Genomic DNA, 26,223 nt, shown 5'->3' with positions numbered 1-26,223 from the left:
CCCTCCATGTTGTTCAGATTCTGATCTACTTTTTTTCTCTCCAGTGTTGCCCAAGTTTGAAGTGCTGGTGAAGCTGCCCAAGGTGATCACTATCAATAATGAGGAACTGCAAGTGTCCGTCTGTGGTCTGTGAGTAAAAGAGTTCCAACCTGCGTGCCCATATTTTTCTTCCTCCTTAGGAGCATGGAATCTAGAGAGGAAAAAGACCCTTTGCATCAAACTTCCCTCCATCCCAGAAGCCCAGTGCTGCATCATCTCCCCCTGCATATTCATATCCATCCTTTTTTTATAAATCTGCCAGGAGATGAGTCTTGTCCCTTACCTTCAGGATGTGATGCAACAACCTTCTAGAAATATGTAGCTGAAAATTCCCCTTTCCATTCTCCTTCATCAGACCCCAATGCAACACACTTATCAATCATTCATCCATCCTTCAGATAGTCATAGATGGATATCACATCCCTACTTAAATATCCCTGAAGTAGGCTCTGCAAATGTAATACTGTTGTTCCTTCCTCATAAATCACTCTCTGTAGGCCCTGATCACTTCATCTACTCTTCTTTGAACTCCCTCCAGTTTGTGAATGCCTTTCTAGAAAAGAGATGCCCAGAACTGAGGATAATTTCCTAAGAGCCCTCTATCACACTGATAGGTGGTGTTGACCCCTCTCTGTATGGTTATAGGGAGCCCCCTCACTGAGGTTGTCACTGCACAAGTTCATTCACTGTCTTCTAAGTCCCACAGGTGGGGTGAGATCATGTCCAAAAGAGTTAAGTTCTGATTTGAGTTCTGTCCAAAAGATTTTTCACCTGTGTCAAAGAAAAATAAGATGGATGAAATGCTGAAGAGTAGACATTAGGAAGCCACCAGAAGGGTAAATATAAACTGGCTGACAACGTTACTTCTGTCTGTCTGTGTCTCTGTTTCCTTCTCCAGTCACTGTGAGTTTTCTTTCACCCCCATCTGCACAGGTACATCTATGGGAAACCTGTTCTTGGAACAGTAAATGTCCATGTATGCCAGAAGTTTTCCAGTCCCAGGTCATGCTGCTATGGAGAACGGGCAAATGCAGTATGGGAGGAATTTACCCGGCTGATGAGTGCTGGGATTAAAATCCAGGGCCTTAACCGGTAGGAAAAAGGTGATTGTATTGAGGAGGGCCCTATACATATGGACTGTTGGATCCCTGTAGCACCACTTGTCCAGGGGGCTGCTCTGTATCACAGATAGAATTTTTTGTTTAGGAAAAGGTAAAACCTTGGCTTGGGAATATGAGAAATAGCTTTGGGATGAAACATGGTCCCACTGAAATAAATGGCAAAACTCTCATTGATATTAGTTAGGTCAGGTTTCTGTCCCAGAGATTTTACCCCTGCCAATCAAAAAGAGAACTGGAAAGGCTTTTTTGAATGAAGAAGGCATTGGAACAGGTGGGAAACAGAGAGCAAAGCAGAAGACAAGGAGAAAACAAGGAGGAAGCATGAAACTTGGAAGAAAAAAAGTCAAGAGGAAGGAGAATGAGACAGAAGGAGGAGGCAGAGAAAAGAGAGAAGGAGAAACACAAAGAAAAAAGCAGAGGTGGATTAGGGAAGAGAGAGAGAACATGCAGGGGGAGAAGAAAATATCCATGTGTGAGAACAAAGGGAAGAGAGAAGAAAAAGGCATGGGTAGAGGACAAGAAAGGCAAGAGGAAGAAAAGGGAGAAATACAGGCAGTCCTCAGACTTACAGCACAATTGGTTGCTTAAAACTGTGTTTTAAGTTGAAACGTCATAACTCGGAACCAAGTTTCCCATAGGAACAATGTTATAAATGGGAGATTGGTTCCTTTCCTACAGTCAACAGAGCTGCCTCCAGCTGGTAAGTCTGTTGTGGGGGTGGGGAGGGGGAAGGAGCGGAGCATGAGGGGCAGATAAATGCCTCTGCAGTGAGGGAGGGATTGGGGCTGGGGCTGGGACCCGGGCTGGGGCAAATGCTGCCCAGGAAGGGGGTGGGGCGGCTCACACTGCTGCACACCACCAGTCCGGGAGCTGCTCATGCGGCAGCTTGTCCGGCAGCTCTCGCTGCTGGTCCTGCTGCCAGTCTGGGAGGGCATGGGACAGGCAGCAGGCTCCACCAAAAAACCCAAAGGATCTGGCATCCTGCCACTTCTGCTTTCAGTAGACTCCTCTGGCTGGCAGGACACCTGGGGCAGCCCAGGAACAAGCTGGCTTGCCTCTGGGGCAGTGCATGAAGGCAGCAGGAGGGAAGCTGGGTTTGCTGGTGGCCAGAGAACGTATTGGGGATGGTGCATGGGGTGCTGGAAGCCTGGGCAAACTGCTAGGTAGCTGGGTACTGCCTGAGCTAAGAGGCGCCTGATCTAACACTTTCCTGAGCCTGCCCGGGCTTCCAGTGCCCTGTACACTGTCTCTGCTGCCTTCTCCAGCTGCCAGCATACCCAGCTTGCCCCTGGGGCAGTGTGGGGAGGTGGCAGGAGGGTAGCTGGGTGTGCTGGCGGCTGGAGTAGGCAGCGGGGATGGTGAATAGGGTGCTGAAAGCCTGGGAGGGCTTGGAGGAGCATTGGATCGGGAACTTCCAAGCCGGGAGAGCACCTGGACAGCTAACAGCTTGCCTGGGCTTCTGGCAACCCATGCATCATCCCTGCTGCCTTCTTCAGCCACCAGGAAACCCAGCCACCATCCTGCTGCCTTCCCTCACTGCCCCAGGGGAAAACCAGCCCAGTTTTGGGCAGCCCCAGGCATCCTGCCAGCTGCAGGAGCCTGCTGAAGGCAGAAGCGGTGAGGGGTCCAATCCTTTTTTTTCTGAGGAGCCTGCCCACTTTTCCTGTGGCCAGGGGGTAAGCTGATTAATGGCTGCAGTGTTCCAAATTGCAATGATGCAAACTCATTTAAAACCCCCAAAACTCAGGTATGTGTAATATATGATGCCATTAAGCCACACAAAGGGAATTTTTTGTCATGTATACATTATGACATGGTTACATGTACAAGTATCCTGGGGATCTGGCAAGAAACTAATGAGCTGTCTCCTGGGTCTTTTTGGAGACAGAAAGGAAATGAAGAAGTCCATCAGAATCAGGCTAGTAAGAGGATGGGATTAAACCAAGCAGCAGGCAGGTGTGTTGGGTGTGGGGAGATCTGTTCCTGTTCATGAGGCCGTGAACTGATTAGGAATTATCCCGTTTCCTCCTTTCTCCCCTGTTCAGGCAGATGAACATGGCTGTGTCTCCAGTGTGATAAAGACCAAGATATTCCAACTCCAGCGCAAAGGGTACCAGATGAATATTGAAGTGCAAGGCAAAATCACAGATCACAATGCTATCTTAGTAGCATTGTAGGGCAGTTCTGCTATAGCTAGTGGAGCTGCCAGTCTGAAAGGAGAGGAAAAGGCAAAGGCCAGTTAGGTGGGAAGGCAGGATAGGAGTACCAGAGGTGCTGTAGGTGAGAACCAAGATGCATTCATTAAAAACCCTTCTTTGCTGTGCTGTTTTACAGGGGCAGAGCTAACTGGAACAGGCTCCTGTGAAATCACAAGACTCATGAGCAAAATCGGCTTTGAATACGTGGACTCTCACTACAGACCAGGAATCTTCTTTTATGGGAAGGTAGGGAGCCTTTGAGAGTCCAGGACTTACAGTATCTATAGCCATGCAGAAGAGCATTCCAAACTGTGGTTACTGAGGGTGTTGATACAACATTGTCATTGAAGAGGATCCTGTTGCTTTCCTGAGAAACCGTGTGGACTCTCACAGACAGAGTAGGAGGCCCATTGGCCAGGCTCGGTACTTTAATTTCCATGTTCCTAATCAAACTGTGTGAGGTTGCGCCATTTCCTCTGTGGTACTTCATATGATCACACATGCCTGCCCCTTGTTCTGCTCCCCAGGAAGCACCCTCTGGAACCACAGAAGGGAAGTACTTAGGGCAAGTGCCCCTTAAAATTGTGGGAATGTATTTCCCTACCTGGTATAAGCAGCAGCAATTGCTTATTTCTTCTCTAGGTGAAGATGGTGGCTGGATCAAATGATCCTTTGGCCAATGAAACAATCAAGCTTTATGTGACTGGGGAGAAGAATGATTGCAACTATACAACAGATGAGCAAGGAAATGTTTGGTTTTCCATAGATACTTCAAACTTCACAGCTGCCTCCATTAATATCCAGGTCATTGGCTAGGCAACTGAAGATGCCTTTGAATGAGCTCTCCGAGAAAAATCCATGTGATTATTAAGCTATTTGCTTATCAGAAGAGGAAATGAAGTGTTTTGACTGGGCATTTTGCTTTCCTTTCCCTCACCCTCTTTAAATCTTTTGTTCCCTGTCTCCGGCATATGCTTCCTGTTTGGCCCTTCACTTCTTTCTTCCTATTTATCCCCACAAAAGAAAGGTCACTGTAGGATTACTATATTGTAAATTGCAAAATCTACATTAAAAAAAATGTGATTCTCCTTATGCAATTGCATGCTACCCTTTACCCACTTTCCAATCATTGCTAAAGATGTTATTCTTCTTTTTCAGGCAAGACATAAATCTACAGAGTACTGCTATGAGAGTAACTGGGTCATTCCTGAATATGGTACCGCCACTCACACTGCAACTCGGTTTTATTCCCCAAGTAAGAGTTTCCTTAAAATTGAGCCCCAGCCCGAGATATTACCCTGCGACTCTGACTTGGAGGTGCATGTGCGGTAATCCTGACACCAGAGGCTGTGGGAGAGGAGAAAGAAATCACCTTTTACTACTTGGTAAGCCTGCATGTGTGTGACACAGCTGACAGACATTGCTGCGGTACAGTACAGCACTCTCCTGCATACTAGGCAATCAGCCAAAAGCCATTAACGCAAAAAACAGCCAGAACTCAAATGTGCTACCTGTAGCAGGGGACTATGGAATTATTACCCAGAGTCCTTTACGCCTTTCTTCTGTGGCTGGAGTGCAGGATTTGTCTGATTTGGTAGAACCACTGGTTATTAGTACATAGCCCACCCTAAGGGCCATAGTCTTCACTGAATGTTTATTGCAGACTTTTAGGTCTTACACTCTTTCACATGTGTTGAGCTTGAAGTCTGTCTCTTGCTTACTGTTGCTGTTACCACTTTGAGAGGGCATCTTGCTGCCACCCTGTTGCTGCCTTCATTGTGTTAGGCTATGTCCTCTTGGTTCTGTACATTGCTCAGTTTCCTTGTTTCTTCTAATGGTTCTACATTAAACATCTGAGGCTCCCAAAAGACCTGTCCTTGGCCCCATCAGTCTCAGTGAGTCTGACATTTGCCACTTCTGCAAAGTTGCCTTCAGTGTCATCCCCACTGCTGTCATGAATTGGTAGCTCTCATGCCACATCTGAAACAGTTGCCTGTGCCATTTAATGTGTGGCTCCTAGGAGGTTGGACTAGCACCTGTTGCCTGTGTCTGCGGCATCACGTCTGTGGCTCCTTTGTTGTAGGGGCTGCTTCCCTTGCTTGACATATTTTTTAAATCTTTCTGTGCCCTGCTTATCATTGGTTAGTTGGGCTGCAGCATGTTAGCTCTCATGAAGAACAATTTGGGTTCCCCAGATCATTGGTCCTTGTGCTGTATTCCTATCTCAGCCCTGGCAGGGTTTGCTGCAGCAGTCCAGCATGGGACCTTTCTGTCTTTTTTCATAAAATCACAACAAGTTAGAGGTGGAAAGGACCTCAGAGATGACATTAGTTCCAGCCCCCTGCTCAAGGCAGAATCATCCCTGTTTAAAGCATCCCAGGCAAGTGCTTGTCTAATCTGCTTTTAAAATGTCCAAGGATAGAGATCTTACAACCTCTCTAGATAATTCCATGCTTAACCACCCTCAGAGTTAGAAAATCCTCTCTAATATGCAACCAAAATATCCCTTGTTGTAATCTAAGACCCTCCTCCTCCTTGTCTTATTCCTTGTGGCCACAGAGTATTCTATCATTGTCCTCTTTATAACCACTCTTCAGCTATTCGAGGCCTGCTATAAAATCCTTGCCCTCTCAGGCTTCTTTTCTCCACTTCCAACCAGCCTTCTTCCAACCACACTTCTTCCAGACTTCTAGCCTCTGCCATCAGTCCCTTGGCTGTGCTTAGTGGTGACACTTGCTTCCCATGGCTTTTAGGATATTAAGGGGATGGCTGTGTGCTGATATTCCCATTTTCTGAACATTTGGTGCTGCAGTGTACAGTAGATCCCCGATCATTCACATTCTGCTTAGTTTGCCACTCAGCTCTTTACCATAAGTTTTACTTAAAAAGGCCGTGCTCCTCCACTTAGCCAGAGCTCAGCAGCTGTTCTGCACAGGGTCAGGTTGATATTTCCAGAGATTTACAGAGTCTCCTCTTTTTCCTGGGTTCAGTATTCTCTGCACAGCTGCAGTGTCAGGGTGACAGCATGGAAAAACCCCATTCTCAGAAAAGTAAAGGGTCTTTGTATTGAGAGGACTTTTTTTTACAGAAGTGCTGCACTCTCTGCTAGCATTCCAGACATGCAAACAGACCAGGGGTGGGCAAAATATGGCCCACAGGCCAGATCTGGCCCTCCAGGCCATTCTATCTGGCCCATGGGGCACCTAAAAAGTTTAGATAATTAATATTTATTTGCTCCTGATGCCTGTCAAAGATGACAGAAGCCAGGGACAGTAGGACCCAGGGGAAGCCGGCAGGACCCAGAAGAAAGGCCAGCCTGGTCCAACACCACCCCCAGCCCCCTCCTGCCTGCCTCCCCCCACCCCAGAAACCTCTGCCTGCAGCCGCTTTCCCTGCTTCACTACATGTGGTGGCCACTCGGGTGGTCCACCCCATTCTGTGACCTATGTGGAGGGGTATAAAGGAACCAAGGTATTGATGCAGCACTTTAAAATAATAGAAATTTGTTCCAGCCCCAATTCTCTATGACTGACCAAGGGATTCCCTTGAACCTTTCTGTCAGCTCCTGTCTCTTTTTCTGCCTGCTTGCTAGAGCCTGCCAGAGAGGCATCTGCCTCAGGGAACTCCATGGCACAGGGGAGGTAGGGACCTCCCTTCTATTTAGGAAAGGGGAGGATGGCTAGCTGGGAGGGTGGGTCATCCTCCCAGCTAGCCATCCTCCCCTTTCCTAAATAGAAAGGGTCAAGGGTTGCCTCTTGTGGAAATAAGTTTAACCAGGCCTCTTACTTGACTAAGAGAAGAGACAAAGAGAGAGAAAGAGAAGAGAAAAAGATGCTGATGCTATGTGTTTTAAAATGTTCTAAGATAAGGAAAAACCTTCATACCTTGTTTTGTCTGTGTGCAGATGTTAACCTCCTCCTTTCCAGGAACCAAAAAACCCCAAAACTGATAGCTGTTCCCAAAACAATATGTTTGCTGAAAAAGTAAACTGCTTACATGTGACAAACGAATGATCAACTTCTTCCTGTTTCTTTCAAGGTTGCTTTGTCTGAACCCTGCATCTTTTCTTGCTGTCTAAAGTATAAACATGCTTGTAAACTTGTAGAGGTCAGAGTTCCTTTGAGAACCCTCGTTGTGATCACTTGTATAGCTTTAAATAAACCAAGATGGCTCTGTCAATTCTGATACAACCACAACGCGAAGTTTGATTTCTTCCACAATTTGGTGCTGTGACTCGGATAGAGATGCCCGGAGTGATCGGTTGAGATACAGACTGTCTCCTTACTGACATCCTGGCACCAAACTAAGGTAAGAAACCTTTTGAAAGACTTTCACTTGTATTTTGAAATAATATGTTCCTTTGCCTTGATTCAAGTAAATTACTGCATTTTATTTCCTTTCCAGGAGACTTAGAACAAGCATCTGTACTGTTGTTGTGTGTAGTGTGTGTGTGTGTGTGTGTGACTAGTATTATTTTTGCATTTATATTAGGTTTTGTCTGAATTCTTAATTTACTGTTCAATCAAAAAAGAGAGAGAGGCAAGTGAAGGTGGCATTTTTTGTGAGACTTCATTATTGATTCCTGCTTCATAAACTGTGGTAGTATATACTCTTCTATGGTTTTGTCTCTTGCCTGTCCATCATAGAAGGTTGTAAAACGTTTAAGATAACATTCTCTGCATGGAGGGGAAATAATAATATAATATCTAAAAATAGTCCTGCTGAAATCCCTTATTTTTTAAAATCCCTTTTTAAAAAATGAGCAGAAACAGATGCATTCATTTATTTCTAATAGCTCACTGTAATACCCCAAAGAGCTCTAAACTGTGCTTTTATTTATTTGTTCATACCTTTGAGGGAATGGAAGTTATATTCCCTCAAAGGAATATGTTCATAAGGAAATATGTTGCTGTCTAGCAGTTAAACTGTGTGCTTGAGTTTTGGGCTATATTTGTAGCTTTCTTCTTTCATGTGATAAAAACGGTGTCCGTATCTTTATCTTTGCGCGCTTTGGCATGTCGATTCCAGAGCTCTTGTAGAGCCATGTAGAGATGTTACCAGGGATCACTACATGGAAGTGGCTTTCGTCAATCCCTTTGTAGCTGTGACACCACTCCTTATATTTGTCAAGTCACTTTACCTGTCAGTGGCTATTTCTCAATAGAAAGGGACTTGGTGAGGTTCTGGGGTCATCTAGATCCAGCACTCTTTCCTGCCTATGCAGGGGGTTGGACTCGATGATCTATTGAGGTCCCTTCCGACCCTAACATCTATGAATCTATGAATCTATGAAATCTCTATTGGGGCTTTTCGGTGAGAGACTGCCTGTGTGCCTTCCTGTTTGCTGCTTGAGGTTTACCCTATCCGACCCTTTTGCTACCAGAATTGTCAGACCCACTACGTAAGTAGGAACTGTGAGTAGAAAAGAGTTCGAAACTGTATTGCTGTTGTCAGTGAATGTGTTTCCCCATGTGAATTGAGTTAAGTTCTGTAAAGATCTATTAGGTCTTTCTGAAGCTAGGAGTGGAAACCTTGTGCAGCTGCCCTGAGGATGCCAGACTTGTTCTGTGTGCTCTTCGAAAGCAAGAGTGCAAGGTGGAAACTCTTAGACTGAAGGAGATCAGGGTTGTGTGATGAATTTTCCCTACCCCCATTCTCATGAATGAGCCGTGTCTAACAGTGAGTAACTGCATTGTGTGCCGGTGCTGCGGAGTCTTGTCTTTAGACATTAGCCACAGCATTCCTGTGCCGCTAGCAAATCTCACAACCTGACCGGACACCCTCAATTAACCTCTCCTGTGTGAAAGACTTGTGTGAATTGAGCTTAAAGACATGGGGAGTGGGGGGGTCCAAAGACATACTGGCTCTGCCAAAAGGGACTCCAGCATTGTACATGTACACACACTATGGACATAAAAGTTGTAAGTTTCTAGACAAATGGAATTGGTATACCAGAGATGATTCTAGCTTGCAGTTTCCCCTGGAGGGAACATTTGATTAAGTAAAATCATTCGTCTCCATGGAGCCCTTGAGTCGAGGCAGTAAAACACCACAGACTCAGTGGGACACATTTTTTGATTAGTATACAGAAGCTTCCAAAAGACGTCAAGAATCTCAAGTTTGGAGCCTTAAGGACTCCCAAGAAAAACTCAAATCTCAGATAAAGGAATTAAAACAGAAAAATGCACCAATAGGGGATCCCCCATCATCAGCACCAACACAACTTTAAACACAATTGACTGAGAATGAATCTGTAGAAGACATAATTGATTTTTTTTAGTGTGCCACCCCCATACCAGTCCCAGGAGATCTCTTAAACCTTGTTAAGCAATTCCCCAATATCAGGGAAGAACCCCAGAAGTTTAGAGATGAATTGGAAACTGTAATCAATTGTTATGAGCCAACATGGGTGGATTTAAACCAATTAATGAGAAGTGTTCTGCCCTCTGAGGTCCGTAACCGCCTCATCACGCAGGCTAATTGGCCTCCTCATGGGAAGTCGCTTAGTAGGTGCCTGAGAACGCCTTCTTGAGGCCGTGCTTAAAATCTGCCCCAGGAAAACTGACTGAGCCAAAATAAAGGAGAATCCCCAGCAGACTACATGGATCGCTTAAAACTCATATTTGAAAGACATTCTGGCATTGAAGATGCAGCTGAAACTGCCCCAGAAGCAGTTGCCGCCGCTTTTGTCCAAGGACTTCTTTCTAAAGTCCAGGAACAGCTGTGTACAATTGCTGTAGGTTGGCAAACTAAGACTCTTACAGAAATAGTCACCATTGCTAATCACTGTACAGCCTGCCAAGAAAAGAAAAAGGAATCCACGGAAGCTAAGCTAACGTCTTTACAAATACAAACTTTAGGCAGAGGTAGAAGCCGAAGTTTCCATCAAGGATAATTCAGAGGCAGGGGAGGTGGTTGTAGCATAGGACGAGGAGAATTTCAGTCCCAAAATAATGACAGTTGTCATTATTGTAGCCAACCAGGACACTGGAAGGCTCAATGTCCTCACCGACTTGGCCAGCTGGGGATGACGTTTAACCAGCCACCACCTCCTCTCACTCAATTCTCCGTCCCAAATCAAGGAGCCTCCTGTTAGGACAGCCTGAGGAATGATATCATCACAGCCCCACTTCTCTCACTTAATCAAGAGGATCCCTTTGTTTCCTGTTTTAATAAGTGGCACTCCTACAAAATGTTTAGTAAACACCAGCGCAAGTCACTCTACTCTCCGAGCTGAAGAATTTTCTACAACCCCCCTCTCCTCTGCTGTTGTAAACGCTGTAGGAATTTCAAATCAGATAGTTCCTCATCCTGTTTCCCAACCCTTACGTATTTCTCTTGGCCCTGTTTCTGATCAACATGCCTTTCTCCTCAGTCCTTCTTCTGTTAATTTGTTAGGCAGAGATTTGCTTTGTAAACTCAGCTGTACTATTTATTGTTCTCCTAATGGTGTTTATTTAGATGTTCCCTGTGTTAATGAAATGGCTGTACTTGCTACCCTAGCTAGCTCACCTCCTGAGCCAGAGTCCCCTAATCTTTCTGTGTTACAAGAGGAAATCATAAAGGCTGTCCCTCCCTGTTATAATGGCCCTTTTAAAACCCAGCTAAGCTGTTACCTAAAGTCGAAGAGCCCTTGTAATACGCCTATTCTTCCTGTAAAGAAACCTGAAAGAATACCTAACGCTTTGTACAAGATCTCCGTGCAGTAAATTCTGCAGTTTTACCTACTTTTCCTGTTGTACCAAATCCAGCCACTATCTTGTCCTGTATTCCTCCTAATGCCTGTTATTTTACTGTTGTTGACTTGTGTTCTGTGTTTTTCTCTATCCCTATACACACCGATAGCCAGTTTCTCTTTGCATTCAGCTATCAGGAACTTCAGTATACCTAGACTCGATTGCCCCAAGGCTATACTGGATCCCTTTCTCTTTTTTTCTCAAATTTTGAAGAAGGATTTAGATGACATAATATTTAAAGAAAATTCTGTGCTTGTGCAGTATGTTGATGATCTGCTCTTAGCATCTACCTCCCTTAAAGCCTGTAAAGCTGATTCTTTAACTCTCCTCACCTCTCTTGCCCTAAAAGGCCATAAGGCATCTAAAGAAAAGCTACAAGTTTGTCTCCCTCATGTCCACTATTTGAGTCATTATATTTCCGCTGAAGAACAACTGCTTTCTTCTTCCAGGATAGAACCTATTCTTAAAATCCCTAGACCAACTACTGTGTCCCAAATGCGTACTTTCCTAGGCATGGCTGGCTACTGCCTCCAATGAATACTTGGCTATGCCTCTATAGTCAAGCCACTGCAAAACCTGACTCTTGTTAATACCCCTGAGCCTTTGCCCTGGACTTCAGAAGCCGAAGCCGCTTTTGCCTCTATTAAACAAGCTCTGTTGCAAGCTCCTGCCCTAGGCCTTCCTGATTATACTAAACCCTTTATTCTTTTTTTGTCATGAAAAAGATGGATTTGCACTTGCTGTGCTCACTCAGGCACATGGAGACAAGCACTGTCCCATTGCTTATTTTAGCTCTGCTCTTGACTAAGTTGCATCCGGACTTCCTCCATATCTTCGTGCTGTAGCTGCAGATGCTATTACTGTTGAACTGTCCTGTGCCCTTGTATTAGGTTCTTCCCTTACTGTTGCTGTCCCACACCCTGTAGCAACCCTTTTACTAAAAACTAAAACTCAACACCTTTCAAATGCTAGATTGACCAAGTATGAAAATTTGCTTCTTTCTGCTGGAAATATTACTTTAACTAGATGCCCTGTTTTAAACCCTGCCTACCTGTTGCCTACTCCTTCAAATGGTAAACCCCATGATTGTATTGCTGTTACTGCCCACCTAACAATGCCCCATGCTGATCTAAAGGACACCCCCTTGCAAAACCCAAATCTAGTATTTTATGTTGATGGATCATGTCAAAGAAACTGAAAAGGTTCTCTTGTTGCAGGATATGCAGTATGTTCCCAATACAGTGTTATAGAAAGCCATCACTTGCCCAATGTGTATTCAGCTCAAGTTGCTGAGCTTGTGGTCCTTACCAGGGCTTGCACCCTAGCCTCTGGTACCTCTGTTAATATTTACAGTGATTCTCGCTATGCCTTTGGTATTGTACATGATTATGGTCAACTTTGGAAGCAAAGAGGCTTCCTCATGTCAAGAGGTGCCAAAATTAGTAATGGTCCATATGTAAATACCTTGTTAAATGCTTTACAGTTACCTTCTGCTGTTGCTATTATTAAATGCCAAGCTCACCAGAAACCTTATGATAATGTTACACATGGAAATGCTCTGGCAGACTTTGCTGCCAAAGCTGCGGCTATTTCCCCTCCTCAGGCTATACCTGTGTTTTTGTCTATCTCGACTAACCAGTCTCCATTGGCAAGTCTTCACAATGTTGCCCTCCTCCAAGATCAGGCTCCAGAACCAGAAAAATATACGTGGAGACTGGCTGGGTGTTTGTTACACCCTGACCATTTGTGGCACTCCCCGGACGGCTGCCTGGTTGCCCCAACAGTCCTTCTTCCCTATCTTGCTTGCAAAAACCATGGCATAGCACACGTGAGCAAAGTGGGGATGATAGAAGCTGTTAAGCTTGATTGGTTTGCTCCAACTTTTCCATCTGTGGCTCAACAATACTGTTATACCTGCCCTATTTGTCAAGCCCATAATGTGGGAAAACCTGTAAAAACAAAAAAAGCAGCACATCCCCCACCTTGGGGGCCATTTGTAAATTTACAAATAGATTTTATTCAAACGCAGAAATGTTGTTCTTATGAATATGTTCTTGTTATTGTATGTATGTTCTCTGGATGGGTAGACGCCTACCCATGTGCAAAAGCTGATACCATCACTGTGAGCAAAAAGTTGCTCAGAAACTTTATTCCAAGGTTTGGTATTCCTTTATCCATAAACTCCAATAGAGGACCTCATTTTACTAGGCAGATAATGAAAGAAGTCTGCAAAGTCCTGCAAATCCAGCAGAACTTTCATTGCCCGTACCATCCACAGGCCTCAGGCCAAGTGGAACGCCAAAATGGCATTTTAAAAAATAAACTGGCCAAAATTTGTGCTGAGACTCACCTGAAATGGCCAGATGCACTTCCTATAGCCCTTATGAGTATGAGATCTACTGTCAGCTGAAATCCTGGACTTAGCCCACATGAAATCCTGACGGGAAAACCCATGAGGCTCCCTGCCTCACCACCTGTTGCCTCCCACTTTTGCAGTATACATTTACTTGATGATACTATTTTAGACTACTGTACAGCACTAATGAAGTGTGTTAAGGCTTTTCATTTACAGGTACAAGCAACTCTCCCCAAGGAACTAGATGAGCCATGCCATTCTATCCTGCCTGGTGACTGGGTCCATGTAAAAGTCCATCAACGGAAGTCATTGCTGGAACCGCGCTGGAAAGGCCCATTCCAGGTACTCCTGACAAGCAACACTACAATGAAGTGTCAAGGACTCCAAACGTGAATCCATGCTTCACACACTAAGAAAACATCAGCCCCGTTAAACCTTGAGTCTCCCCCATATCAACCTTGTAAGCAGTCTCCACAGACTGGTAGCGAGCCTAGCACCTGCCAACAAGAGAGCTCAAGACCAGTAGTAAGCCAAGCGCCTACTGGCGAAGAGGATTTGCCACTACAGAGTGAAGAAAATGTACCCCAGCGACACCACTATGCCCTTTGGGAAAGGAAAAAGGCCTCTACCTAGTTCCTGGTTCCCGAGGTGGGGTTAGTTAGTTGTGACTTGAGTACTTCTCAGTCTTTCCTTTTGGATCATCTTATATGAACTTAAAGACTCACTAGCTAAAAGAAACTTTGTAAATCAAACTAGACTTCAAAACAGGTCAAAAAGATCACTCCCACACTGGCATGCTCACCAAAATGCTTTTCTTCAACTGTCTTATCAATATGCAAAGGATTTAAATGTTTCTAAACGTTGGGTATGTTCCCACTTGCCTCCTAGTACAATAACAAAGGTGCCCATAATTGCTTTATCCCTTAATTGGACTGACTTTTGTGATATGTATGTTAAAATAGCGAAAAGGTAAAGAGAAAGAAAAATTAGAAGTTAAAAGCTTATGGCTATATATATCTAATATGTTGGGCCAAAAAAGGCCCAAAAGGGGGGAATGTAGAAATAAGTTTAACCAGGCCTGTTACTTGACTAAGAGGAGAGAGAAAGAGAGAGAAAGAGAAGAGAAAAAGATGCTGATGGTATGTGTTTTAAAATGTTCTAAGATAAGGAAAAACCTTCATTCCTTGTTTTATCTGTGTGCAGATGTTAACCTCCTCCTTTCCAGGAACCAAAAAACCCCAAAACTGATAGCTGTTCCCAAAACAATATGTTTGCTAAAAAAGTAAACTGCTTACGTGTGACAAACGAATGATCAACTTCTTCCTGTTTCTTTCAAGGTTGCTTTGTCTGAACCCTGCATCTTTTCTTGCTGTCTAAAGTATAAACACGCTTGTAAACTTGTAGAGGTCAGAGTTCCTTTGAGAACCCTCGTTGTGACCACTTGTATAGCTTTAAATAAACCAAGATGGCTCTGCCAATTCTGATACAACCACAACGCGAAGTTTGATTTCTTCCACACTCTTCATGGTGCACTTTTTTGTGACAAAGGGAAGGAGGCACTGTGGACATTTCTGGGGGTAGCTGGTGTGGCAGGTATGCATGTATGTTAGGGGGTTGTCTAACTGTGGGGGAAGGATGGAGTGAGGAAGGGGCTTGATGAACCCAATACATCAACCACAGACACACATAGGAAGGACGGGGAAGCACAATGCTGGCTTTACTCAGCCTAGACCAGTGGTTCTCAGCCTTTGGTACCTTATGTACCTCCTGCCAATCGATGTGGTGAAAGTGAAACTGGAAATCTCATTGTGGCATTTCCGGTTTTGCTGCCGTGAGCCGAGTCCCATTTTTTCCACTGCAGCCCAGGGCAAAGCAGCTGGTGCGGGGCCCCCGTCCCTATCCCCCGGCACATTGACTCTGGGGAGTGAAAGCCCTGGTGCACCAGACATGGCAGGAGGGGAGGCAGCTGGAACTTCTGGCCTGAGCAGACACAGACCAAAATGCAGCACCTGCGTACCCCCTGCCCATGTCTCATGTACCCCCAGGGGTACGCATGCCACAGGTTGAGAAACACTGGCCTAGATAAACACTCGAGCAGGAGCACAGGACTCACCACAAGGGGGTAAACTCAGGGCTGCAGCAGTGACAGAGGGTAGGGAGCTCCATAGGCATAGCCAGAGCCCTCCAAAACAGCAGCAGCAGGGGAGAGGGCAGAAAATTCCAGAAAGCATTTAGCGGCCACGTCTCTACGTGTCAGTCTGTGTCTTGTGTAGATGCAGCTACTGAGAATATAATTGTACACTGTCTGAGACTTCACATATTTGAGGTAAGATTTTATGACCCGGGGAATCGGGCTTTCCAGTGATACCACCTGATGATCGTCTACCCCTTGGGTACCTTATAAACTGCCCTTCAGTGTTCTTAGAGCTTGCCCACTGGACTACTAAGAGAGGAAGATGCATGGTATTAGGAGGTAAGTGAGTTAGAGGGAGTGTGGCTCAGATAAGTGGATATTCTCTTGGAAGGGAATGAGCCCTGAGTTGGGACCCTGCTTTTGCCCCAAGTGGACCATTGTTGTCTGTCTGATATCTATTAAATGTAAGATACAGAAAAACTCCTAAAATTTTCACTAAATTAGAAATGTAGGCAGCTGGGAGATTTTAATGCTGCAAACTATATTGCTGATGGAATTTAATTATCTCCAGGGTCAGGTAGAGCTGTGTGTGGTTTTCAGGATCAAAGTTTTGCACTTACAGGACACATCTACATGAGATGTTTTACTGTGTAGTAGAGCTAAATACTATGCAGTAAGCATCTGCATCTACACATGCAGACGCTTCCTGGACAGGATTGGCTCTAATCATGAGTAAATTTGCTACCTACAAATGCAAGTAATAAATTTATTTGAGATTACTTGTTGTGCAGTAGCACACATGTAGATGCCTGACTGGGAGCAAATGTGCTCCTAGTCAGCTGGGCAGCAGGGGGTGAGCTCTGCACCGGGGCCTGGGCAGGGAGAATGTCCCCCTGCCCTGGCAGCAGGGAGCTCCCAGACCCCATTCTGCAGTTGTGGGACAGCTCCCAAGGGCAGGGAGCAATATCCCAGCCCCACCAGGAGATGGGTGTTTTCTGTCTCCTGGGCTAGCACCCAGGGGGATGCTAGAGTCTCCCCTGGATGCTGCAGGGGCCCAGTTTGAGCTGGAGTAAATTCTTCCTGGGAGCAATGTCAAAATGTGCATAGCAATTTGACTTGGGGTGGAGGAGGCCCCCAGCTGGCAGGATTGATTGGGCACAATTTACACCCATGATCAGTGTCTACACATACATTACAATGCAGTAAATTACTCCACCATAAAATAGTACTGTCAGGGACTAAGTTAGAGTAAGTTAATTCATTTTCTGTGTCCTGATACCAGGTGCACATGTAGATGGTAATGCTTTACTGCAGAGCTAATTAGTCTACTCTGCAGTAAAATGCATGTGTAGATGCACCCATTATGTATTAAAGATGTAAAATGCCTATAACGTGGTAAGAGAGCATAAGGGGATAAGGACAGATGCAACATTGATATCCATATAAGAAATATGGGGTTTGTCTACATGAGACACTTTACTGCACAGTAGACTAATCTACTGTGCAGCAAAGCATCACCATCTACATGTGCACACCATTTACTATGCAGTAAATTAGTCTACTGAGCAGTTAGCTGCTATCTGTAAATGCAGGTAGAAAACTAACTGCGCAGTAGATACTGCACAGTAGCAAATTTGCTCCGAGTCAGCTCCAATATCAGGGGGCCACAGGAGATGAGGAACTCCCCTGGTCCTGATGTTGCTCAGCTCACAGCTCCCCCAGCACTGAGATGGGGTGATTCTTTGCCCCTCTGCCTCTACCCCATCCTGGTGTTGCTCAGCTCCTGGCTCCTCTGGGGCCAGTGCTGAGCAGTGCTGGAATTGGGGAACTTTTGCTTCCCCACCCAGCCTGGGGCTGGGCAGGAGCTGCTTCTGGGGCAGCTTCCAGCCAGCCCCTGGCTGGGCTGGGATTTCCCTGAGTAGCCAGGAGCTGGCCAGGAACTGTCCCACTTCTGGCTTGTCTCCATTTGTATGGGGTTGGGAGAGCTCTTCAGTGCACATCAGGACTACTCCCATTGTGCATGGGGCCAGTGCTGCATTTAGCAGAGCTCTCCTCGCCCTGTGCACATTGGGACTGGCCCCTGTGCTCCCTGCCAGTCCCCAGGCTACCATCCTGAGGGAGTCTGGAGCTCCCCCTGGCAGCTGCAGGGGCCCAGAGCAGGGTAGGAACAGCCCTGTACCAGTCTGCTCCTGTTGGGAGCAGATTTGCTCCCAACAGGGAGCATGTGTAGATCTGCTTCCAGGGAAGGCTTACTGCGCAGTATTTTACTGCGCAGTAAGCCTTTATAGTATTAATAGTACATCTAGACACCTACTGGGTACATGTCTACATGTGCACTTTTCCTAATGCGCATTAAATTTAGTACTTCCAATGTGAGGTACTAAATAAATGTGCATTAGGATGCCCTAATGTACAGTACCAGAAGTGCATGTTTTTAAGTGACACTTAATGCACAGTAGCCTATTTTACTGCACATTAGCATAATCATGTTTTTTTACATGATGCTTTAATATGCAGTAAAATAGGTTATTGTGCATTAAAGCACACATGTAGATGTGTCTGCTGTGTGTTAAAGATGTAAAATGTCTATAATGTGGTAAGAGAGGATAAGGGGATAAGGATGGATGCAATGTCACTACCCATACAAGTAGCAGATGATAAGTGGATAAGAAATGGACAGTTTATAGCTGCTATTTATTATTACCAATTCTGAAACCTCTTCTAGTTGTATTATAGAAATATCAGAAATGAAAGAGTTAACCTCCTTGACTCCCCCCACCATCGCCTCCACCTTTAATTATGGATTTGAAGAGGCATTCCTAAAAGCTCATAAAGCAAGAGGTATACAGGGTAGAACTACATATATCTATCTTAGCTCTGTGGAGACAGCAAAGCAGCAACTCTTTCTCTTGTCTGTGCCAAAGGTAAAGTATTTATTTCTGATAATTGCAAATGAGGGTATCCATCTTGGTTTTGTTTACCACTGGTTTTGATCTATTCACCAGCAGTCTTCATCTTTCTATTCATTCTTGCCGTGTTCTGGCTCTTCTCTACCAAAAAGGACATTGCAGAGAGGAGAAAGAGTTAGGGAAAATAAGCCAATAAACTGGTTCCTACAGTGAGGCAGAATATTTTATTTGGCACTTTGATAACTCAGACTAGAAAGAGAGAGAGTTTGAGAGAGCTTGACTAAGGTTTTCAGAATCCTGAATGATATTATGCAATAAAACCATTTTTGCCCTGTCTCTGTACCACTCATAATGATCCAACCAGTGTGCTCTCTTGTCTCTAAGGCTTTTGCAGCACACAAGGTCCCAGAGTTTGAAAGTAAGTAGTTTATAAACAATAGTTTATTTAAAACCGTGCATGGATCTATACATTTGTTTAAAGCTGGGCATTTAAATGTAGGTACTGCCTACAAAATTGCCAATTCAAGCTAAACCAATATAAGCTGTTTTTAGGTTGATGTAAGAGTCTATTCACACACTGATACTGGTTTAAGTAAATTAGCTTGTAAGCATGCATTTAATTAAATCACTGCAGTTTTGTACAATAACGACCAATGCCAATGACTTCTAAGAATTAAATCTACTAATGGACAACTATAGAATACTAGGGAAATTAATGAACCCTTTGAGTAATGGGGAGAGAACATAATTTCTTTCCTTGGGAGGATTTTCCTGTAATTTCTGCAGAAAGGGCAGAGATTTGTAGGAAAGAAGGAAAGGTCTCTTATGTCCTACCTAAGGAATCAGAAGCTAGGAGAAGAAACTAATGAGTGAGTCTACACGTCGTTGTACAGTGATGTTGTTGTGGCGCTGTGCTTTAGTAATTCCTTTCAGAAGTACTAAAGCATGATGCAGTATGGGAGGGTATCTGCCATGAGCAGAGCACACTTCGATTTCCCTGCTATATTGCTGTAGCAGCACACTATAAGTGTAGACATGCCCAATGAGGACATTTGGCTCTGGGGACAACTACTAGAACTGTCCCAGACCGAGTAACCCCTGAATTCCCAGCAGGAGTGAACCAAGAACAGTATTTGGAGGAAGACGTCTTTATTTCCTTAACTCTGAAAAATGGCTGGGGTTAAACTACCTTTCATGTTTGTAGGACTGGTGAGCAGACAGGGCCCTAGAGCAGTAACAGCTGAACCTGGGGGAGGTGACCAAGGTTTGGGTGAGTTATCCTCTGCCTTTTGGACAAGGTCATCAGCTGCCACATGCACTGTTGATATACAGCTAGCTCTCCTTGAGCTGACTGTGGTTGCTGGAACCAGCGTTGTGTACCTGTTAGCCATCCAAACAGTTTGTCTTTCTCCATTTACTGTTGGAAGTCAATAGTCACTTTTTTACAAGCAAGGAGGAAGGATACCATTCGTTAGCATTTACCAGAAGAGAAGTTGGTCAGAAATGACTTCATGTTTGTTCCTCACGTTCTAGTATTTCCCATTCTTGTTCATCCTAACCACATCCTGGGTTTTTTATTGCTTCCCATTAAGTAGAAGTTTTCAATAGAAGTCTATAATGGCACTCAGATTACAGGTAATTTAGTCCCCATGTAATGTATATGAGGAACTGATATTTCTTGCACTGTAAGTTGCTTTATATTTACCAGCAAAGAATTTAACCTGTGTAGCATCATGGTGTTACTTCATTTATCATTTCAGATTTTTGCAATACAGCTTAAATTCTTAGTAAGTATATTAAACATACTGGTTTTTAGTAAAGAAGGTCTGTGGTATCCCAAAGTTAAAATTTTGCCAGGTAGGAAATTAGCTATTTCTGTTTTCTATCTCCTTACCAGTTTCTTTCTCAGGATAGAAATTTATTGCTTATCCCTGTTAATGCAGTTTCCTTAACAGCTTCCTGTGAGGGAAGGTCCCTGTTTTTTTTTTTTACTTTATTATTTAAAATGTAAATCTAATTCCTATGAAACTCATCACAGTTCCTTTGTAAAATGTGTGTACAGCATGCAGAATGGAGAATATGTGGCTAGGCAGAATCTGAGAGCTATGGTTGACACAGGGGCATGAGAGGAGGTGATACCTTTTGTTGGATCTGCTTTTCTAATTGGAAGAGATAGGAGATTAGCTTTGGGGTTCAAGTATGTTTAATCAGGCTGGGAAAGTCCAAGCTACCTACAAGTTAGTTCAATTGTTTATTTTATCCTAACGGTATCAATGAATTTGATCATTTGAAATGGGGAACATAGCAGTCTTCTGATATATAAAATATTATTATGAAAAGGATGGGGGATCTGTTGCATTCCATGGGCACTCAGGGAAGGACCAGAAAACTAACTAAGACCTAACTTGCATCAAATAAAATTATGTTTGGATATTTGGAAAAAAAATTTGACAGACTGGTAAAAATCTGGAATTGGCTACCTATGGAGTTGTGGAATTTCTTAGCTTTGGAGATTTTTAAGACCATGTTAGACAAATATATCTTACCTCAGTGGTGGGACTTGGACAAAATGATCTCGTGAAGTCTTTTAAGAATGCCTTGCTTTCAAAAGCTTGTCTTTCTTTTTCCCAACCATGCAGCTGGTCCAATAAAATATACCGCCCAAAAAAATCATTGTCTCTACATTTCTTTGGTATGTAGCTGAGTTGAATTACAGCTTACTAGCAGCTTGGACACTATTTATTCTGATTATTTTTAAAATTCATAAAAGTACTATCCACTACTACCAGCATGCTGATTTTGAATGAGTTTATTTCAGCAGAATCTCTTCTGGCACTTCAGTCTCTGGCAGTGATTCAGCTTTATGACCACAAAACCCCCTAAATTCAGGATAGTTATAACCCTACACAAATATGTAGAAAAAATATCTTTAATTGCTTCCTCTATTCTTCCCTGATAGACCAGTCAACCCAGTACATTTGACCTGCTTAAAGTTTTTCTTTGTTTTATATCTTGACTTATTTTTCCTTTAAAATCCATATTACATTTTCCCCTATAGTTCATACTCCTTTCTACTGGTTTTACTTAGCCTGGATTTTCCTTTTCTGAAGGTTACCTATTTAAATTCAAGAATCTCTTGAGCCTTGCAAAGTCATATGTCTTGTCTTCCTGCTTTTGTAAGGTTCTACATCTCTCTTACAGTTGTATATGTTGTATATGCTTCAATACCAACTGTATGCATTTGGATTCCTTTATTTTTATTTGGGTCTTCTGAACCATTTTCTTCATTTTTCAGAAGATGCCTTAGAAAGGGGACTTTGCTTTGCCAATTCTGGGGACCTTTTATCCCCTCAGATAAATGACTTAAATTATATATTGCTCACAGTTACTACTTTAACCGGTAATTACTGCTTAATCAAATGCATGGTTATTTAGGACTAAGCTGACAATAACTTCTTCATTTACATATTCTGAAATTTGTTCAAAAAACCAGTTTCTCAAGGTGATGTGACATTGATCAGTTAATATGAAAATACCTTAAATTCCTTATTGCTGCTTTATTAGGCAGAGTTGCTTCTGATATGTCTTAACATCATGTACTGATTCTTCAACTGCTTATGCATAGGAACAGTTTTTTACATCTCAACATGACACCTCTTATGAAAACTTACTCGCATTTCTAAGAATTGCAGGATTCATATTTTTCTTCACTTGGAAGCTGTATACCCCAATAATGTATTTATATTCCTGAAACTCAGGATATGTGATTCTATAGATTCTATTGTGTGATAGAAACAACCGAATCTAATTAGAGTAGATTAATTCCCTCTTGAGTATGCAATTACAATTCACTGCTACAATAAGTACAAGTCAAAGGGCCAAATTCTTTTTCTCTTATTAATGTTAAACTGTCAGGAAAACCAGTGTGAAAAGGCATTACTGATATATATTAGGATGACAAAATGGCAGAATCTGAACCCAAGATTGTATTTTTCTTTAAATGCCTAATTTCACAACTGTTGGGAGGATTTATAACAGCTACTTATCAGGTTTGTATTTATGGGGGTTTGTCTTGGAAGCTAATTCCTGCCAGAGGGGAAGGAAGATGTGGTTAGGTAACAAGATGGTGATTAGCAATCTGGCCAAACTCAGGCTCCTTGTCTTTTTTCTTGTTTTTTTCCTGGCAGGTGCCATGTGAAGACTGCATGGAAAGGGGCAATGAGACCACTGCTGCTGACATGGAATTCCTCCTGCTTGGCTTCTCTGAGTTGAACCACCTGCAGACCTTTCTCTTCTTTATCTTTTTGGGTGTGCACATAACCACTCTGGCTGGGAACCTTTTAATCCTTATTGCTGTGGCTGCTGAATCCTCCCGACCCCCCATGCTTTTCTTCCTCTGCCAGCTCTCCGCCATTGAGCTCTGTTATACTCTAGTCATTGTTCCCAAGACACTGGTCAACCTTGCGGACCCTGGAAGTCGCACCATTTCTTTCACTGCATGTGCTACCCAGATGCATCTCTTCGTGGCGCTGGGGGGCGCCGAGTGCTTCCTCCTGGCAGCCATGTCCTATGATCGTTATGTCGCCATCTGTCGACCGCTGCACTACACAGCAGTGATGAGCCAGGGCCTTTGCTTCCGCCTTACTGTGGCTTGCTGTTTGGGGGGCTTTGCTGTCTCTCTGGGGCTGACTGTGGCTGTTTTCCGCCTACCCTTCTGCCACTCTCACCACATTGACCACTTCTTTTGTGATGTTCCTGCTGTGCTGCACCTAACGTGCACGCAGAGTTATACTTTTGAGCTGCCTCTGCTGACTGCCTGTGTGCTCCTCCTCCTTCTCCCCTTCTTGCTCATCCTAGCTTCCTACACCTGTATTGTGGCTGCCATATTGAGCATCCACCCTTCCTCTGGCCGAGGCAAGGCCTTTTCCACGTGTGCCTCACACGTAGCTGTCACTCTCCTGCATTATGGATGTGCCACCTTCATGTACATCCGCCCCAAGTCCAGATACTCACCAAGCCGAGACAAGATGGTGGCCCTTGTTTACACTAACATCACCCCATTGCTGTATCCTTTGATCTACAGCCTGAGGAACAAGGAAGTCAAAGGAGCACTGAGAAAGATGTTACTGCAAAGAACATCTCAGGCAACTTGGAATAATCTCAAGTACAAGATATGTGTGTGCAATAAACTTTACTAGGACATGCACCTTCTGCCAAAAACAGATATTCTTTATCTACTCGTAAGATCACTTCTTGGCCCATTTCCCCCCCCCCACTCCCCACAAGGTTGATATTACACAGAAACATACATGTTTCCAGTCACCATGGGAAGATACTCCCCTCTTTGGCCTGTTCAGGAGAACAAAGGATGTTGATACAAAACTGTTTTACCTTGTCTCCTGAGGGCTGTATTATTATTTCAAATACAATGTAAATATTTGTATAGATTTAGATTTGAAGATCAATAAATACATTGATATTACTGTGAAAGTGCCGTACAATAAATTTGAGCTTTCTTTTATGAGGGTCCTCTGGGTGAAGGAGGAAGAGTAATACTGATTCATGTCTCAGTGTGTTGAAAAGAGGCTGCATTCAGATTCTCATCCTGATTAAAGTCATGCACATCATGAAAACTAATGTTATTTTGAATTTTGCTAAACATTAGCAAAGGAAGGTGATAAGGGTCTGACAAGAACGCATTGAGAATATTGGGTCCATTTGTTCTGCAATGGTCTCTGTCAGGAGATGGTTTCAATGTTAGGGTGGTCTGATTAGAACACAGAAGAAAAGCATTAGTCCGGAGGGCCCATAGTCATTCACTTCCACCCACTCAGACATCACACTTAGAAGCACCTTTTGCAAAGGGAGAGGTGAACCACTTCAGCATCATGAAACGAAAGGGTAAAGGAGCCAAGGCACCGTCATTATTCTGCCACAGCAATGACAGGAAATCTCTTAGGTTAACATCTGTTAGGTAAAGGTTAAGATTTAAGGAAGAGGCTATGCCTCATGCTACAGAAAGCAAAAAAAAGTCTCACTGTCTGTGCCAATCTGACCCTAAGGAAAAATTACTTCCTAACCCTTATTATGGCAGTCAGCCTGACCTTGAGCACATGAGCAAGATCCTGTGCCATGGTACTCAAAAGGTTTCTAAGCAAGCAGTAGGGACACAAGCATCTTCTTACCAAACTAGCATTTCTCTCTGTGGACAATCTAATGCTTCAGATGGGACATGTACAGACCCCCAGGGGAGACACGTTCAACAGAGGAGTGGCAGAAGGTATCCACCAAAACCAGGGCTGCTTGGGCTAGCGTGGTGGAGGCTCCCCAGGTACAACTGGGGAACAGACACGAGGCCCTGGCAGCCCTGGTGGAGAAGGGCAAAGGGGATGCCTCCAGCAGGGAGTGGTGCACCAGGAGGAAGAAACGCCAGGTCCTCATCATTGGGGATTCCATCCCAAGGGGAACGGAGGGTCCCATCTGTCGATCCAGTGCTCAGGAAGATGTTGGAGAGAATCATCAAGGAGCACATCTATAGGGGACCAGCAGGGGAGATCATGCTCAGGGGCAATCAGCATGGGTTCATCAAAGGCAGATCCTGCCTGACCAACCTGATTGCCTTTTATGACCATGTAACTAAATCCTTGGATGATGGTGTTGCCGTGGACGTAGTCTTTCTAGACTTTAAGAAGGCCTTTGGCACTGTCTCTCACCCCATCCTCATCAATAAATTAAGCGACTGTGGCATTGATGCCTACACAGTTGGATGGGTAAAAAATTGGCTGATGGGGCGCACCCAGAGAGTAGTGGTGGACGGGTTGTACTCAACCTGGCAAGATGTGAGTAGCGGGGTACCCCAGGGCTCGGTCCTTGGGCCCGCACTGTTTAACATCTTCATCAGTGACTTGGACGAGGGGGTGGAAAGCACGCTGTCCAAGTTTGCTGATGACACTAAGATGTGGGGCAAGGTGGACACACTTGAAGGGAGAGAGGCTGCAACTAGATTTAGACAGACTACAAAAGTGGGCAGACGAGAATAGGATGGGGTTCAACGTAGACAAATGCAGGGTGCTGCACCTTGGGAGAAGGAATTCACAGCGTATGTACAGGCTGGGGAGCTCCCCTCTTGAAAGCACAGAAGCAGAAAGGGTTCTTGGAGTCATTATTGACTCCAAGATGAACATGAGCTGCCAATGCTAGACCGCAGCCTGCAAGGCCAGCCATACCTTGTTATGCATCCAAAGATACATCTCAAGCCGGTCCAGAGAGGTGATATTCCCCCTCTATGCAACATTGTTCAGGCTGCAATTGGAGTACTGCAACCAGTTCTGGGCGCTGCACTTCAGGAGGGATGTGGACAGCATTGAGGGGGTCCAAAGGAGGGCCACTCTCATGATCCAGGGACAGCAGGGCAGGCCCTACGAGGAGAGGCTATGGGACCTTAACCTGTTTAGCCTTCACAAGAGAAGGCTGAGAGGGGACCTGGTGGCCATCTGTAAACTTACTAGGGGGACCAGTGGGGAATGGGAGAGACCTTGTTCCCCTGAGCAGCTCCCGGAGTAACAAGCAATAACGGCCATAAGTTGTTAGAGAGTAGGTTCAGACTAGACATTAGAAGGCGCTACTTCACAGTCAGGGTGGCTAGGATCTGGAACCGACTTCCAAGGGAAGTGGTGATGGCTCCTACTTTGGGGGTCTTTAAGAGGAGGCTTGACGATTACCTAGCTGGG

At 44.4% G+C, this 26,223-nt stretch overlaps 1 protein-coding gene across 3 annotated transcripts; it reads left to right on the top strand.

Annotated features, from left to right (window-relative positions):
• Positions 1-7,114: 7,114 nt before the first annotated feature.
• Positions 7,115-23,976, top strand: LOC109286273 (olfactory receptor 10AC1-like). Of its 3 annotated transcripts, none has more exons than XR_009461944.1 (2): positions 7,115-7,666; positions 13,667-14,935. XR_009461944.1 is itself a non-coding variant. In XM_059726800.1 (2 exons), the coding sequence occupies exon 2, from the start codon at positions 22,699-22,701 to the stop codon at positions 23,689-23,691; it is 993 nt and encodes a 330-aa protein (XP_059582783.1). In that variant the 5' UTR covers positions 7,115-7,666; positions 22,681-22,698; the 3' UTR covers positions 23,692-23,976. The 3 variants fall into 3 exon arrangements, 1 of the variants encoding a protein (XP_059582783.1); XR_009461943.1 differs by having other exon boundaries at positions 13,652-14,935; XM_059726800.1 differs by lacking the exon at positions 13,667-14,935 and adding an exon at positions 22,681-23,976.
• Positions 23,977-26,223: the final 2,247 nt, after the last annotated feature.

The sequence above is a fragment of the Alligator mississippiensis genome, chromosome 4 (assembly GCF_030867095.1).
Source record: "Alligator mississippiensis isolate rAllMis1 chromosome 4, rAllMis1, whole genome shotgun sequence".
NCBI lineage: Eukaryota > Metazoa > Chordata > Crocodylia > Alligatoridae > Alligator > Alligator mississippiensis.
This window is presented reverse-complemented; position numbering and strand designations above follow the sequence as displayed.

Bases quoted from the DNA above. Each gene is read 5' to 3' on its own strand.
- LOC109286273 (XM_059726800.1), top strand. From the start codon at position 22,699: ATGGAAAGGGGCAATGAGACCACTGCTGCTGACATGGAATTCCTCCTG.